Raw genomic sequence first — 15,929 nt, forward strand, 5'->3', positions numbered from 1 at the left:
TCTGTAACAGCTCAATTCCCAAATTTCCCTGGAATCCCAACCCAAGCACCCTTGGGCTTTGGAGAATCTGGGACCAAATTAGCCACTCCCTTTCGCCAACTTCAATATTGAGTTTCCTGGAGGTCATGGCTTGGATAGTCAAGGAGGGAAGTTGCAGCTGCCCCGGCAGTCAGCCCATGCTGAGTGAGGTTAGTTTTTGCTGATCTGGCAGGGAGAAAAGTGAAGAAAGCTAACATTTAGTGTGCCAACTGTGGGCCAGTGGGCCAGGTACTGTGCTAGCTGTTTTCGAACATAATCCTTTTCGGGGCACCTGGGTAGTGCAGTAGGTTTAAGCATTTGACTTCAGCTCAGGTCATGATCTCACCATTCATGAGTTCGAGCCCCTCACTGGGCTCTCTGCTGTCAACATAGAGCCTGCTTCAGATCCTCTGTCTCCTCTCTTTCTGCTCCTCCCCCCTCATGTGCTCTCTCTCTCTCTCTCTCTCTCAAAAATAAACATTTTAAAAATTTTTAATAAAAACAACATAATCCTTTTTTAATCCCTACAATAAACTCTGAATTTATTATTCACTCTATTTTGTGGATGAGGAAATTGAGGTGCAGAGATGTTGAGCATCTTCAAGTTCAGAGCTGGTAAGAGCTGGAATTTGAATCCAAGTTTGTTGATTTCGGTAGTTCTCAACTGGGGGAGATTTTGGCCCCCAGGGGACATCTGGTAATGTCCTGAGACATTCATGGTTGTCATAACTGCACGGTGGGGGTGTTGCTAATTCCATCTAGTGGACCAGGGATGCTGCTAAAATATGCTACAAACGACAGCCCCCACAACAAGAAATTATCTAGCCCAAAATGTCAATACTGCTGAGGTTGAGAAACCCTGGACTTAAAGCCTGTGCTTTTGCCCAATGGGGTGGGAGGGGTGAGGGGGAATGGAGAGTTAGCAGAACAAAATGGACATGGGCCTACTCCGAGGGTCTTGGATAAGAAGGGAATGAGACTTCCACTGTAAGGATAATGGATAATGGGGGCAGCTGGTGAGGTTCCTCTTTCTTCCAAGCTTGGCCAAGGCCCTGCTCAGTTTCTCCCAACCTTGCCAAGTCAGTCCTGGGACTTAACACTAAGCTTGTCCTGGAATGACCCTGACTCCCTTATCAGGGCTGGGGTAAAAATATTTACCTGGGTCTTCCTGCAGGACTTCCCAGCCAAAGCCTCTGGTTTCTGGGATCAGTGCATTCCACTTGCAGTCTCTGGGAGGCTCCACATTAGCACGCCTGCCGTGGAGGGTGAGAGTGTAAATAAAACAAGGGCCAGGTGGCATCTAAGTTATAAGTGGAGTGAATGGGTGAAGCTAAGAGAGTCCCATTAGCTAGTCCCAGTGTGGGAAGGAATAAGGCAACTTGAGTAGGGAGTAGGGGGCAAATGGCCTGGGGAGCAGGTTTCTGGCCCCAGGAAGCGTTCTTTCCATGGCTATTCCTCTCCTCTAGGTTTGGTTTGCAGCTTCGCTGGACCTTTCCCAGTACCATTCCTGGAGCACCCACACACCCAGCCAGCCACCCTTCTGAGCCTCCCCAATACTGGCCTCCTTCTAGACCTGGGAAGGCGGGTATGAGCTGAGTGTGAACTGGCTGTGCAGACAGGAAATACCGCTCGTTCCAAGCTCAGACCTCTGAAGAGCTAAACAGCAGATGGGGGGTTGGAGGGGGGGGGGAGATAGTCTTGGAGTGAAAGAGGAAAGAACATACAAGCAGGTCCCCCATATTTGGGGTTCCATCGCCTCTCTTTCCTGAAGACCCAGGAGGGTTGGGGCGGAGGTAGAGTGGGGGGTGGGGTGGGGATAAGGGGATGGAGGAGGGCAGGCCAGGAGGAGGATGTGGTAACAGCTGATTCGTCCCCTGAGGTCACACTTTCCAGCAGTCAGCTGTTACTGGGGTGGAAGGCAGGAAGTTTCCTTAAAGGCACATTGTTCTGAACACAGGCTGGGAATTCTGGAGTTCCTAGGAACCACAGCAATTACTTGGTGGAGCCTGTATTTGATACAGAGGAACTGTCTCTCACCCCAGGCGGATCCTTTTCGGTATCCTCATACTCAACTGGGAGTCTATGGAAAAGTCACGGATCCTGTCTACACGTTCCTCTTTTTTGGAACGGGGCGGGGGTGGGGGTGATAAATTGCGATGTGTCCCAGACTTGGCCCTTTAAAAAAGCGGTTTAGCAGCTTTTGCCAAGTCATTGGGTTCCTCTTCGTTTTGCCCATCCCCCGCCCCCCTAGGCTCTGATTGGCCCCTGGGGAAAGGGGCAGCCTCCCCATTGGTCTCTACCTTTGAAATCTCTTCCTAAGTAGGCCTGAGTCAGTGAAAGGCTTCTGGAGGGCGGGACAGAATAGGGGTATTAGGCGGAGGATGGGGTTACTTACCAGTTGACACTCTGGCAAGACCCATCCCCTAGTTTCCCACCACTAGTCTTGCTTCTACCCTCAAGTGAGGACTGTACTATGAATCTTTTGTTAGGAAGCTGCTGCTTGAGAGGCTCTGCCTCTATGCGACTGGGACGAGACCTACTCTACAAGAAAAATCTCCTGGTTAGTAAGAGCCCGCCAGGAGAGGAGGACTAGATCTCTCCAGAGAAAGCTGGGACCAGGAGAGGTGGACAGTTTTCCCTCCCCCAAAAGCCCTCAAGAGTCCTCATCCAATGGAAGAGTCTGCTGCCCGGGAGGCTGATTTCCACCTTCAGTTCTACCCACTCCTGCTTCGCCTGCTCCACCTTTCCCTAAAGAACTATCGCCTCATACGCAGAGGTCAGCGAATCCATTTTGGGGTAGTTTAAAACAAGCACGCACGGCCCAAAAAAGGAGGGGCTGTAGCCCTTTAAGGACTTCGCCAGGATGGATCCGGAGAGGAGTTTAAAAATGCCAACTCACAGAGCGCGCTGGATTCTGGGAACTAGGTGCCAGACCGAGAACTACATTGACCAGTGTGCAACGCAAACACACACGCCTTTACTTCCTTTTGCTCTTCAGGACTCTGGTTTGACGTAGCGCTCCTCAAAGCAAGCTGCCTTAGACTTATGGCTCAGCCACACCCTTTCACCTATTGGTGAGCTCGTGAGTTGGTGGGCGTGGCCTAGCGCAGCTCACCCAGGCAAAGGGGTGGCCTCCTTGCCAATCAGAGCTAAGAGGGCCGGAGAGGCGGGACCTGGGCGAAGTGCTGGCGCCCCAGAGTGGGTGTGGTCACGCTGCCCAGCAGTGGGCGGTGATTGGCCCTGGGCGGTGCAATCGCAGCTTGTGCGTCACGACGCCGCCAGCTGATCGGAGCCTGGAGCCGGTGTGTGCTGGGCGCAGGGAAGACACAGCGCCGCCGGCCGTGGGGGACGGACGCACTGATTTGCTCCCCTACCCACAGCAGCCCCCCCACCCAGCACCAGGTGGGTGTGAGCTGGGGTCTCCGCCGCACAGGAGGGAACCGTGCTAACAGGGTAACGGGGGAAAGTAGGGTCCTGGTGGCCACACCCTGCCCTTCCGGGGGAGGGGAGAGGGGGCGGCGGGGGTAGGGGAGCTTTGGGGCAGAGGGGCCTGAACTGACTGGAGTAGTGTGGCAGGAGGTTTAAAGAAGGAGCCAGGACAGCAGTAGTGGCGGAAGGTTTTGCAGAGTGGCTAAAAGGGAGACGAGGGGCTGGAGGGCTGGGGGCAGCTAACCTGGGCGCCCCCTGGTCAAAGGATATGAGAACTGGCCTTCTAGCTTGCGGAGGGTTTGGACCCGGCGGGTAGTGAGGAGGTAGTTTTCCTTTACTGGCAGTCAGTGGGTCAGGGCCAATTGAGCGCCCTGGCAGGGAAGGGGTCTCTGGGCGGGCCGGCCCCTCCTCTCGTTCCCTCCAGGGGATGTTATGTAAGGGGGGAGGGGAGAGGAGTAGGGGGCGGCGGTGCGGGGGCCTTATGCAACCCAAAGGTTAGGGTTTCACCGCGGTTGGTGGGGGAAGCGGGCTGGAGGAGGACCTGGAAACTCTAACCCCCCCTCCCCAGCCTAACTGGCCGTCTTGGGCCCAGAGAAGGTCACCTCTGCACCTCCCCCCAGCATGTCCGGTTGTGGGGCCCCTAGCCCAGGCCTGGCCCTGACCGCCTGGGAAGCCGGCTGACTGGGTGGGGCGCCTGGGTTAGTCATCACTGGGCTCCCTCTCTCCCCACCTCTCGGCCAACTCTTGGCCCCTCCCTATGGCCTCTCGCTAGGCTATCGCCCCCACCTCCCTCCGGCCCTAGTTACAGCCTCCAACTCATTTGGCCTGTCATCCTGGCTGTCAGACTGGGCTAGGAATTGTCAGGGTGCCAAAGGGTTGATGGAGCAGCTGGTCAGAGGGTCAGTGCCCTGGGCCCACCCCGCCCTGCAGCCAAGGGCACCTGCTTGGCACAGACTCTGAGCAGCCGCTGAGTCCTATGGGCTGAACAGAGCTGGCTCAGACAGAGGAGAGTGGGAAGGAGTTGGACTGGTCACCTGGGGGAAGGAAGATACCACAAAGTTCATGTCTCCCAAGAGGGTTTTGTAATTTGAAAACCTCCCACCCCCACCCTAGTCTTTCTTATCCTCTGAGTATAGAAGTCTGAAAGCAAGACCGCCTTGGCCGCTCACACTGGCATGGGCCATGCCCTTGGACTGAGTGTCAGCACAGACCCGCCCTCCCCAGCTCACAGCCCTCTAGCCTGCCACGCCCCCAGCCCCCTCCCTGGGCCATGCTGCAGGGCCCGGCTTTTCCTGCTGATTCATGCGTTGGAACTGTGGGGGCGGGGCTTGGAACTTGGAACAAAGTTCAGACATGGAGGGGCCGGCAGACAGCCTGGAATTCATACCAGATGTACCCGGAATGCGCAAGCGGAATGCCTGGCATTTGAGAGTCTTGGGGAAGCTGCCCATCCACCCTGCCCATACCTCCCTCCCCTCCAGCCTTTGGTCCCCTGTCCTCTCCTCACAGTCCCTGGAGCCTCTGCTGACGTTCCAAACACTTCCTTACTCTTCCCCAGATGTAGGCCCCCAAAACTCTTCTAGCTGAACTCTTTGGGAACAAGTCAGTTGGGCTGATCACTGAACTCACATTTTTGGACCTAAGGTACAACTTCTCACCAAGTACCTGGGCGATTGGTGGGACGTGTCCAAGGTTCTAAGTCCTGCCCTCTCTGAATGCTGAAGAGGAGGGGCCCTCCGTGGGTAGCTGAGGCAAGGGGTGGGGGGTGGGGTGAGAGCAGGCCTGGGTCTCTACAGCCTTCAGTTCTGGAAAGAGGTGCAAGGAGGTATGTTTAGAGCTGCCTCTTGCTTCTCACTGAAGTTAACCGCTCCCGCAGGCCCAAGTCAAAGCCAAGAACCCTTTGTTACAAGGTTGAGCATCTGTTGGAGCTGGACTTTGATGCCAGTGGGACAGTGTCCCTGTGACATGGCCCTGCTCAGATCCTTCCCATTTTTCTTCCCTTTCCTTTTAGGAGCCTGTCCCTCCCACATCCTCAACTGGCTGAGCCGCAGTAGTTCTTCAGTGGCAAGCTTTATGTCCTGACCCAGCTAAAGCTGCCAGTTGAAGAACTGTTGCCCTCTGCCCCTGGCTTCAAGGAGGAGGAGGAAGAGGAGAAGGAGCTGCTTTCCCCCTCATCTGGAAGGTGACGGAACTGGGGCTGGGAAGGTCAGAACAGCGGGAGTGGTGATGCCTTTTGGAAAAGGGAACCTTGTTCAGTTGGAGACCCTTCAGCCAGATTGGCCCAGCAAGAGAGAACAGTTGTAGATTAGAGACCCTCGTTGGGCTGGGGACTAGATGGCTGTGACTACCCAAGGTTAGTTGGTCTACATCAGTGTGTGACAAAGGGAAGACAATGGGAGCAAAGAAAACTGGCAACACCTTTACTCAGATGTCTTTCTTGACCCTCCTTCCTGTCTCCCTTTCTTTCCTACTGCCTTTCCAGGTGAGGTCCAAAGTAAATTTCATCTTCAGGGAAGAGGTCATACTGAAACTCCCGTCTGAGTAGTCAACCCCATGCTCTTAGCTTTCCCTGTATTTCCTCAGACTGGCCTAGACTCCAGTTACAGGGATAAATCACCTATATGTGGGACTCTTAGGCTTCTTGTCTCAGCTTCAACACCTGTGAGATGCAGAATCATACAGTTGAATGTGCAGGAGGGAATCAGAAGCCTACTGTGCAGACTCAGAGCCTGGGCTCTCTTCTCCCTGTGGGTGGGAACAAAACAGCTTTTCATATAAGCTGTTGCCCCTCCCCCCCATCCCTAACCAACACAACCCCAGGAGCTGGGGGTGGGGGGAGGATTAGAGGGAGGGGGCTAGAGTTAGACCAGGGCTAGGGGCTGGAGGAGCCCAGTCTCTACATTGACTTCCCACCATACAAAGGTGGCCCCAGGTTTCCTCTGCCACCCAAAACAGAACTGCAGCCCCTGATGGGGTTCCAACTGCTGTTCCTCTGTTTCTTCTCTCACTTTACCTTCCAGGATAATTTGTGAGACTCAGCTCAGGCTTACGAGGCAGGAAATTCTCTCCAGCAACCAGGCGAGATGGGTTGTGGGATGTGACCCCCTCTGGGGAATCAAGCTGTGTCAACCTAGCACCCCTGGCTCCTGATGCCATGTAACTCTTGGGGCTCAGGCTCTGGTGTGGTTCAACCGTGGCCCAGCCTCCCTGCCTGAAGGTGGCCAAATTCAGGGGCTGCAGAAAGCTGTCCCGCTGTGGGGCACAAGATGTACAGGTAGCTGGGTCCTTTTCTCCACTTATGAGAGAGATTTAGGGGAGAGTAGATCATTGAACCCACCCTTCTGCAGCCTAGGCTGGATGTGTGTGGGACTGCGGTGGAGGGGGTGGGTAGACTGGGTCCACTCATAGGCTGCAACAAAGATTGTTCTGTCCCTGGACATTGCTTCCGTCCTTTCTTCCCCTCTCCGCTTCACTGGCCACAGTGTCTCCCTCCAGCCCTGGGTATGTGGCTGTGCCATCCTCACCCGTCATGGAGCAGAGATGAGGAAGAGCAGCCTGGGAACACAGAGGCAGGCAGAAGACCAGTGAAGGACCAGGCCCGGAGAGCACAGGGCCCTGTCTGGGCACCCCGCAGAGGGGACCCATAAAGGCCAGGAGCACCCCAGGAGGAGGGAGGACGGCCAGCCTCCATCAAGAACAAGCTCCCGGCCACTGGCTTCATTCACTATTTCTCTCCAGTGTCACTACCTCCCTGAGATATGAGACTGTGTTAAAATGTCCTGTTGCTTCATCCTCCTACTTCTACTCCCTACCCTATAGAGTGATATAAAGCAGCCTCAAGGAGCAAGAGCCAGCTGTGAAAGGACATATGTAGGGAATTCATAGAAGAAATTCAAATGGATAAAACCATGAAAAACAATGTGTGCTTCATTAGTAATTAAAGAAAGACAAGCATAGCTGAAAGCATTTTTCCCTCGGCAAACTATATTTTAAAAAATAAAAAAAGGAAGACCCAGTATCGGCAAAGGAGCACTAAAAGAACACTCCCATACCTTGCTGCATATGGGGGTGCGAATTGGTATAGCCTTCCTGGATGTCAGTTTGGTAGTATGTGTCAGACACCCTAAAAGTGTCCATCGCCTTTGACCTAGTGATTCTACACTTGGGAATTTATCCTAAGAAAATAATTAAAGATTCAGTTACAAGATGCTCACCCCAGCATTGCAATAGAAAAAATGAGAAGCAGTTGTCTGATTGGGAATTCACTTCTTCTTTGCTGTAATGAAAATTTGCAATGGGGGATTGCTTAAGTAAATCATTGTATATCCATCCAGATGGTGGAGTACTGCACAGCCATTAGAAGTCATGTAGAAGAACATTTGACTGGAAAGAAAAATGCTCTTTGAATATTAAAAAGGTTATGAAAATAGTGTGTATTATGTGATCTCAATTTTTTTTAATATGGGTATATTCTTGTATATATAAAACAGATAAAGACTAAGGACATAACTCTTAAATGTTAATGATAGTGATTATCTTTGGATGGTGGAACAAAATCATTTTGTTGATTTTCCTCTTTGGCTTTTCTATTTTAAAATTTTCTACATTGTGTATGGTTCTCATATAATAAATAAAATTTAAAAGAATCAGTGTAATTGTTTTAAAAACTTGGAGAGGTGGGTGTGGAGGAATGAAGGGATGCCCCTAACCCCTTGGACGAAATGGGGTTTTGGTGAAGAAAAGGGGTTGTGAGAATGTGAAGAACTTCATTCTCCAGGAGTAAGTAGCTGGAATCTACCCTCTCCACCTACGAGAAACAGCTCTCTGAATTGCTGGCTTTCAGCCAGCTGAAGAGGTGTGGTGTGGAGTAAGGAAAACAGTAAAAACCTGTCACTCTTCAGGAGATGGAAGGTGGGGGCGTTGGGGAAGATTTTATCTCCAGGCTGAAAGGTTCTAGAATCCTATCAGTCTTTGATTTTCTCTTTGATTCTGCCCCAACCTGGAGGTGACCCTGCGTGACCTCTCCTTGCCACCTCAGATTGGAAGAGAGAATTCTATTCACCTAACTTGTACCAAGCCCTGGGGGGAGGGGTGCTTTTCAAGACTTGAGTGCTAAGTGGTTTCCTTTTCCCTCCCCTCCTAATAGCAAGGGTCCTCTGTAGGGCCCCCAAAAGCGGTTGGGGGGAGGAGTCCCCAGCGGGTCGCTTCTCCAAAATGGGAGCTGTTGTTCCATTTGAAGGCACTGTGTAAGGGGACAGGACTATTGGGATTAATAGGGTTGCCATGATGTGTTAAAGGCCTGGGAACCTCGGAAAGTGGAAAGGGTGGCTCGAAGGAAATGAGGTACCCCCACAGCTGAGACGGGGTGGGGGTGATGTGGGGCAGTGCGGTGGCGATGTTTAAGCAAGTGGGCGTGGGTGTGCGCTGGCCTCTACCTTCAGGTCGGTGAGGGTGCCAAGAGTGGGATGACCAGCAGGTGAAAGGTTAGTATAGGGAAGAAGAGGTGAAAGACAATGGGGCGGGGCCTCTGGGGGTGTCAGGTGAGTTTAGCGACCTATTTCGGGAGTTCCGAAGGGTTTGGGACACAGGAGTTGGGGAAGAACCCTGTCGACAGCCTGGAAGTCCCACTGAGCTCCGTTGCAAGGCGTGGTCCCCAGGAGCCCCCAACCCGCCACCCACCCTAGGGCGGGACAGGATCTGTTGGCTGTAGCTCCGGGGCGTGGCTCCCCGGCTGCTCCAATCACCACCTAGCCGAGTGATGGGGGCGTGGTCGAAGCCTAGAAAAGTTAAAGCGGATTCCAAAGGCGCGGTGGGCTGGGGAAGCCAAAGACCCGTTCTTGCGCGAAAACCAACTCACAGCCCCCGCAGCTGACATTGGGTGCGTCCCAGCTGAGAGCGCCGGCGCCCAAGGGACTAAATCGGACCTGCCAGGCCATGTGGGGGCTCCTTGTGACCGGCGCCTCCTTCGCCGCCTTCCGGGGGCTGCACTGGGCGCTGCAGCTGCTGCCCACGCCGGGATCTGCTGCCCAGGACCGTTGGAAGTGGCGGAACATCTGTGTCTCCCTGGTGCACAGCCTGCTCACAGGGGTCGGGGCGCTGCTCGGGTGCGGGGCTTAGAGGTTCGGGAGGCACGGGGGTGAGGGGGAGCGGTCGAAAGTTGAGATTAAAAGACCCATAGGGGCACCTTCAAGAATCGAAGCAGGACCTTACACAACCCTTTTTCCTTTTCCTTTTCCCTTTTTCTCCTCCTTCTCCTTCTCCTTCTCCTTCTCCTTCTCCTTCTCCTTCTCCTTCTTCTCTTCTCTTCTCTTCTCTTCTCTTCTCTTCTCTTCTCTTCTCTTTTGTTCTCTTCTCTTCTCTTTCCTTTTCTTTTCTTTCCAAGTAGGCTTCACTCCCTCAAAGCGGGACCTTGAAAGTCTGACACTGCGTGGGGGCTGTGAATGGGTGGGTGAGCGTGCACAGCGGGAGAATGGGGTCTGAGTCTGCACGATGCTGACTATCGTCCCCCATCTCCTACAGGCTCTCGCTGTACCCTCAGATGGCTGCCGACCCGATTCACGGCCACCCGTTCTGGGCCCTGGTGCTGGTGGCTGTGTCCGTGGGTGAGTCTGCAGGGAAGGTTGGGCTGGCTTGGTGGGGAACAACCTTCCGACGGTAATTCCAGGTCCCCAGGGGTCAAATGTTTCTGGCAGCTTTGCTGAAGGAAACTAAAGACCTGGAAAAAGGAGGGGATGAAGATTCCTCTCCAGGAGGTACAACAACTTGGGGAGGCCTAATGGTCCTCCCCCTCATACCATGCCCATAGGTTATTTCTTGGCGGATGGAGCTGACATGCTGTGCAACCAGACCTTGGGCCAGGCCTGGGAACTTCTCTGTCATCATTTGGTGGTGAGACTTGGGGAAAGGGAGACAGGAAGGGTGGTATGCTCGGGGTGGGGTCCCCAATCTCTCTTCAGGTTTCTGTCCAGTGACTTTCCAGAGTCTCTGACCCTGTCGGGGCTTGATCCTCCCAACTTTGGGCTGGTTTGGGGGGAGAGGATTGACTGCTAGCCACAGCTGGAGTCTGAGCACTGCCTAGGTAGCTTGGATTCCCTCAGGTGGCTCATAGATTGCAGAAATGTTGAATAGGGAGATTTTCTGAGAAGGGGGAGTCCCAGTACAGGGAGTGGGGATGGGGCATCAAAACCCAGGATTGGAAATTGGGGCGGGGTGGGGGGTATACTGTGCAGACGCTGCTGCTGCCCCAGGGGAGACAACCTCTGGGCCGAGGGTTATTATGGAAGAGTTATTTTAATGCCATTTAGGCCCCAACGTAAGGGTAAGCCTAAAGGGCAGGTTTTTGATAGCATACCACAAAATGCTTAGGAGCCCCTGTCTTAGGGATTGAGATGTTGGCAATGATGGTCAGCAGTTCCTGGAAGGTCCTCTGACCTCTGACCCCTGTTCCCTAGGTAGTGAGCTGCCTCAGCACCGCCATTCTGTCCAGCCACTATGTAGGCCTCTCTATGGTGTCTTTGCTCCTGGAGCTGAACTCTGCCTGCCTGCACCTACGAAAATTGCTGCTGCTTTCCCACCAGGCCCCATCCCTGGCCTTCAGCATGGCCAGCTGGGCCACCCTGGCCACCCTGGCCCTCTTCCGCCTGGTGCCTCTGGGGTGGATAAGTCTGTGGCTGATCCGGCAGCAACACCAGGTGCCTCCTGCTCTGGTCATCCTTGGTGGAACTGGACTGGTGACTGTGGGTGCCATGAGCATCATACTGGGCGTCCGTATCTTGGTCAGTGATGTCCTACGGTCTCGGCACCACCCGCCCATCCCTGGGAACAAGGAAACCAGGGACACAAGGAGATGTTGTGATGGTGAGCTTGTCACCAGGGATGGTTCCATTCTCAGCCTGAAAGACTAGAGAGAAGCGTCAGGCTCCTCTCCGGCCAGTCCTGGGGGAGACATGGCCAGGACAAGGACATGGTGGTCTACAGTGCACTGTCCCTCGATGGGGTAAGGGCCAAAAGGAATTTTCAGTATCTCAATTCCTTTTCTGGCTAACTCACACCCCTCCCCATTCCTAGGACCCAAGAAGAAATGCTGATGCTCATGATGGGTGGGAAACCGGGATCCTGGGCTATTGTTCACTGAATCCCATCATCAGATGACCGCTTCGTCCAGCAGACTAACTCAAGAGGTACAGCCAGTTCTACCAATAAGAGGTGGCAGGAGGCATGAAGCTAAATGAAACTACCAATGAAATCCTTTGCTTTAGCATGGGAACAGGTGAAGAAAGGTGAGGTCCTGTTAGGATCAGAGAGATCTGGCCTGGAGGGGGTGGGGTCAGAGGAAGAAAGACCTCAACTGTGACCAAATTCTAGCAATGGGAGGAGGCCACACAGGTGCTATCAGTAGCCAGTGGGGGTGGACATAATAGTCACCAAGAGACAGAAGAACTGGGCCACTACAATTGCTGCTGCTATTTCTGGTTCTCAAAGCCACACTACTGTGTTTGTACTTAATGTTAGTTCTACTGCCTTAAAAAAATTTTTTTGAGAGAGAGAGAGAGAGAGAGAGAATCTTTTTTTTTTTTTAATTTTTTTTTTTCAACGTTTATTTATTTTTGGGACAGAGAGAGACAGAGCATGAACGGGGGAGGGGCAGAGAGAGAGGGAGACACAGAATCGGAAACAGGCTCCAGGCTCTGAGCCATCAGCCCAGAGCCCGACGCGGGGCTCGAACTCCCGGACCGCGAGATCGTGACCTGGCTGAAGTCGGACGCTTAACCGACTGGGCCACCCAGGCGCCCCTAGAGAGAGAGAATCTTAAGCAGGCTCCACACTCAGTGTAGAACCCAACTCAGGGCTCAATCTCACGACCCTAGGATCATGACCTGAGCCAAAATCAAGAATTAGATGCTCAACGCACTGAGCCACCAGGTGCCCCTGCCTTCATAATTTTTAAAAAGTCCAGCATCTTTCTTTTAAATTTCCTTAGTATCTTCTGATCTTTTCAAAGAAAATGCAGATTCTTCTTTTTTAATTTTTTTAAATGTTTATTTAGTTTTGAGAGAAAGAGAGTGTGAGCCGGGGAGGGGCAGAGAGAGAAGGAGACACGGAATCCAAAGCAGGCTCCTGGCTGTGAGCTGTCCGCACAGAGCCCCACACAGGGCTCGAACTCAAGAACTGCGAGATCGTGACCTGAGCCAAAGTCGGATGCTTAACCGACTGAGCCACCCAGGTGCCCACCAGGTCTGTCTTCTTAGGACAGCACTAAAGCCCAGAGCCATGGCAGGGACTCAAACACCTGATCTGGGTGCCGAGTATAGGGTTTTCCCAGGCCCTGTCTTTCATGGAAGAATGAAGGCAGAGGCAGAAGTAGATGAGGGAAGGCTTCCACTTGGCTGCAGAGGGACTAAGGTGTATCTGACTCCCTTCCAGGATTCCTTTGCGAGCTCTCCCTCTCCTTTCTCCCCTAGCACTTCTGCTGAGCTTTTGTTTTTCACCACACAAAATCTCTTTTCTTCAGGCAGAACAGCCAGGTTATGGGAAGTGTAGAGCAGATTAAGTTTACTATTCTACAAAGCAATGGACAGAAAGAGATAACCCTTAATCATCCACAGAAAAAAATACATGAGCAGAAGCAAGAGACAGGAAAATTAAAACAAAAAAATCCTGCCCCAAAGCTGAGCTAGAGAAAAGGGATAGTAGAAGTGGACATACATAGATCAAGGGACAAATAAAAGGATCACCTGTATGGAAGAGACAGAGGTGAAGACAGATGGAGGGCAAGACAGGGAATCTTTGGCAGAAACGTCGAGAAAGACCCTCATGGTTGCTGACAGGAAGCAGTCACAGAACTGGTAAAATGGTCGTAAACAAAGAGGACAAGGACGAGGAAAATCAGTATAAAAGCTGACAGGAAGGGCCCCCAAGGGTGCAAGGCACAGATGGTTTAGACAGAGAAATAGAGTGAGTGACAAGGAGGAACGACCCGACTCAGGAGAGATGGAGGTAATAGAAGCCTTTAGAGAGGTTAGCAGAGCGAGAGAAGAGAGAGGTGGAGATAGAGGCTGAGGGGGATTCGTCAGGGGAGCTGAGAAGCAAAAGAACAGAAGGTGAAGAGGCACTCAATGGGAAGATTCACTGGCAGAAAAAGAAAGTAGGAAATATGTGGAGTTGGGGACAGAAAGACAAAGGACAAACGGCTACACTGTATAACACAAAGCCAGAGACTGCCAGGAACTGTTAGGCAGAGACTGGTAGGAAGATGAGGAAAAATAAGAATCAGGGATGTAAATTGAGATAGAAGAATAGGCAAAGGGACTGAGGAGAACCACAGAGAGTGAAAGAAGGGGGAGGGGTGGGTGGAGAGGGGAGCAGACTGAGTAAATAAACATCCAAAGGAAGGGGCACCTGGCTGGCTCGGTTGATGGAGGATGCGTGATCTCAGAGTTGTGAGTTCGAGCCCCACGCTGGGTGTAGATATTACTTAAAAAAAAAATAAAAAAATCTCGGCGTGCCTGGGTGGCTCAGTTGGTTAAGCGTCCAACTTCAGTTCAGGTCGTGGTCCCAGGGTTTGTGGGTTTGAGCCCCACATCAGGATCTCTGCTGTCAGCACACAGCCTGCTTTGGATTCTTTGTCCCCCTCTCTCTGCCCTTCCCCCACTTGCTCTCTCTCTCTCTCTCTCTCTCTCCCCCTCTCTCAAAAATAAATTAAAAAAAAAACATTAAAAAATAAATAAAATCTAAAACAAACAAAAATGCCCCAAACCAAACCAACAAAACATCCAAAGGAAAAATCAAGGAGAAGGAGGGAACAGATGAAGAAAGAAAGAAAGAAAGAAAGAAAGAAAGAAAGAAAGAAAGAAAGAATAGAGGTAGGGAAAAAAGGAAGGAGGGATAGTGACAGATACCCATCAGAGATCATTAAAGCACAAAGTGGGTGGGGCACCCGGCTGGCTCAGTTGGAAGAGGATTCAACCCTTGACCTCAGGGCCAAGAGGTTTTTCTTTTTTGGGTTTTTTTAATGTTTATTTATTTTGAGAGAGAGAGACAGAGCACAAGCAGGGGAGGAGCAGAGAGGGAGAGGGAGACACAGAATCCGAAGCAGGCTCCAGGTTCTGAGCTGTCAGCACAGAGCCCTACGCAGGGCTCGAACTCACAAATCGTGAGATCGTGACCTGAGCCAAACTTGGATGCTTAACTGACAGAGTCACCCAGGTGCCCCTCAGGGTTGAGAGTTTGAACCCCATGTTGGGACTAGAGATTACTTTACAAAATTAAAACATCTTTTTAAAAAAAGTTTATTTAGGGGCGCCTGGGTGGCGCAGTCGGTTAAGCGTCCGACTTCAGCCAGGTCACGATCTCGCGGTCTGTGAGTTCGAGCCCCGCGTCGGGCTCTGGGCTGATGGCTCAGAGCCTGGAGCCTGTTTCCGATTCTGTGTCTCCCTCTCTCTCTGCCCCTCCCCCGTTCATGCTCTGTCTCTCTCTGTCCCAAAAATAAATAAACGTTGAAAAAAAAAATTAAAAAAAAATAAATAAATAAAATAGAAAAGTTTATTTATATCTCTAAGTTTATGTATTTATTTATTTATTTATTTGGGGGACAAACAGAGAGAGGGAAAGAGAGGCTCCTAAGCAGACTCTGCACTGTCAGCAGCTCAAACTCACGAACCACAAGATCGTGACCTGAGCCAAAATCAAGAGTTGGACGCCTAACTGACTGAGCCACCGAGGCACCCCCAAAATTTGAAAATCTTAAAAATTTCCAAAAAGCACAAAGGGAAAGAACAACACATAGAGGCTGAGAAGAAATTGCCACAGTTGGAAGCAAACACAGGCAGACAATAAGAGCAGAGACATCAAATGTAATCAGATAAAAGCCAGAGAGGCAAAGGTATAGAAGTTGAGACAGAGAAACAAAACAGAGTTGTGTCAGAGAGGTTGTCCTTGATAGAAGCAGTAGCTTCAAAACTCAATTTGCCATCTTAACTGAATACCTTCATTAACAAAAACACTATCTTGAGTTTTCAAAGCAAAAGAAATGTGACAAACTCACAGAAGAAATCCGTTCCCTAAGTATGTGTTGAGGTCAATATTGATTTGTTCCAAGCCCTGCATGTTTTCTTGTGCCGCCGACACAAGTTTATGGTTCAAGCGAGTACTCCTCAAGTGACTAATTGATAGTATCTTGTGAGAGATGCCAAGACCTTGACCATTATGGAAGTATAGCTGTTCCTGTGGGTTAACTAGTAAAACTTGTACAGGAAGGGTAAGATTAGCTACTAGGTAGGGGTAGGACATAAGCAAACACCTGAAGAATTTGGAATCAGACAAATTTTCATCACAGTGACCCAGTGAAACTTCAGGAAGGCAAGACTGTATTATGATTGTAATTGATTAAGTAGATATCTCATCACAGAGACCAGTTATAGATGGTGTGGACCAGATATAGATGATGGGAATTGGAGAGGCATGGTCAGTTGGGTCCCTAGAAA

General features: G+C 51.5%; 1 protein-coding gene and 1 long non-coding RNA gene across 3 annotated transcripts; both read left to right on the forward strand.

Moving 5' to 3' along the window:
• Positions 1 to 2,289: 2,289 nt before the first annotated feature.
• On the forward strand, positions 2,290 to 8,093 carry LOC123604409. Of its 2 annotated transcripts, none has more exons than XR_006715319.1 (2): positions 2,290 to 3,471; positions 5,459 to 8,093. It is a non-coding gene; the product is annotated as an uncharacterized LOC123604409 (long non-coding RNA). The 2 variants fall into 2 exon arrangements; XR_006715318.1 differs by having other exon boundaries at positions 2,290 to 3,420.
• A 985-nt stretch (positions 8,094 to 9,078) lies between these two features.
• TLCD2 (TLC domain containing 2) lies at positions 9,079 to 11,968 on the forward strand. The gene is made up of 4 exons (XM_045490451.1): positions 9,079 to 9,551; positions 9,967 to 10,049; positions 10,253 to 10,335; positions 10,899 to 11,968. Exons 1-4 carry the CDS (start codon positions 9,382 to 9,384, stop codon positions 11,349 to 11,351), a joined length of 789 nt encoding a protein of 262 aa, XP_045346407.1. The 5' UTR covers positions 9,079 to 9,381; the 3' UTR covers positions 11,352 to 11,968.
• Positions 11,969 to 15,929: the final 3,961 nt, after the last annotated feature.

This window comes from Leopardus geoffroyi, chromosome E1 (assembly GCF_018350155.1).
Source record: "Leopardus geoffroyi isolate Oge1 chromosome E1, O.geoffroyi_Oge1_pat1.0, whole genome shotgun sequence".
Classification (NCBI taxonomy): domain Eukaryota; kingdom Metazoa; phylum Chordata; class Mammalia; order Carnivora; family Felidae; genus Leopardus; species Leopardus geoffroyi.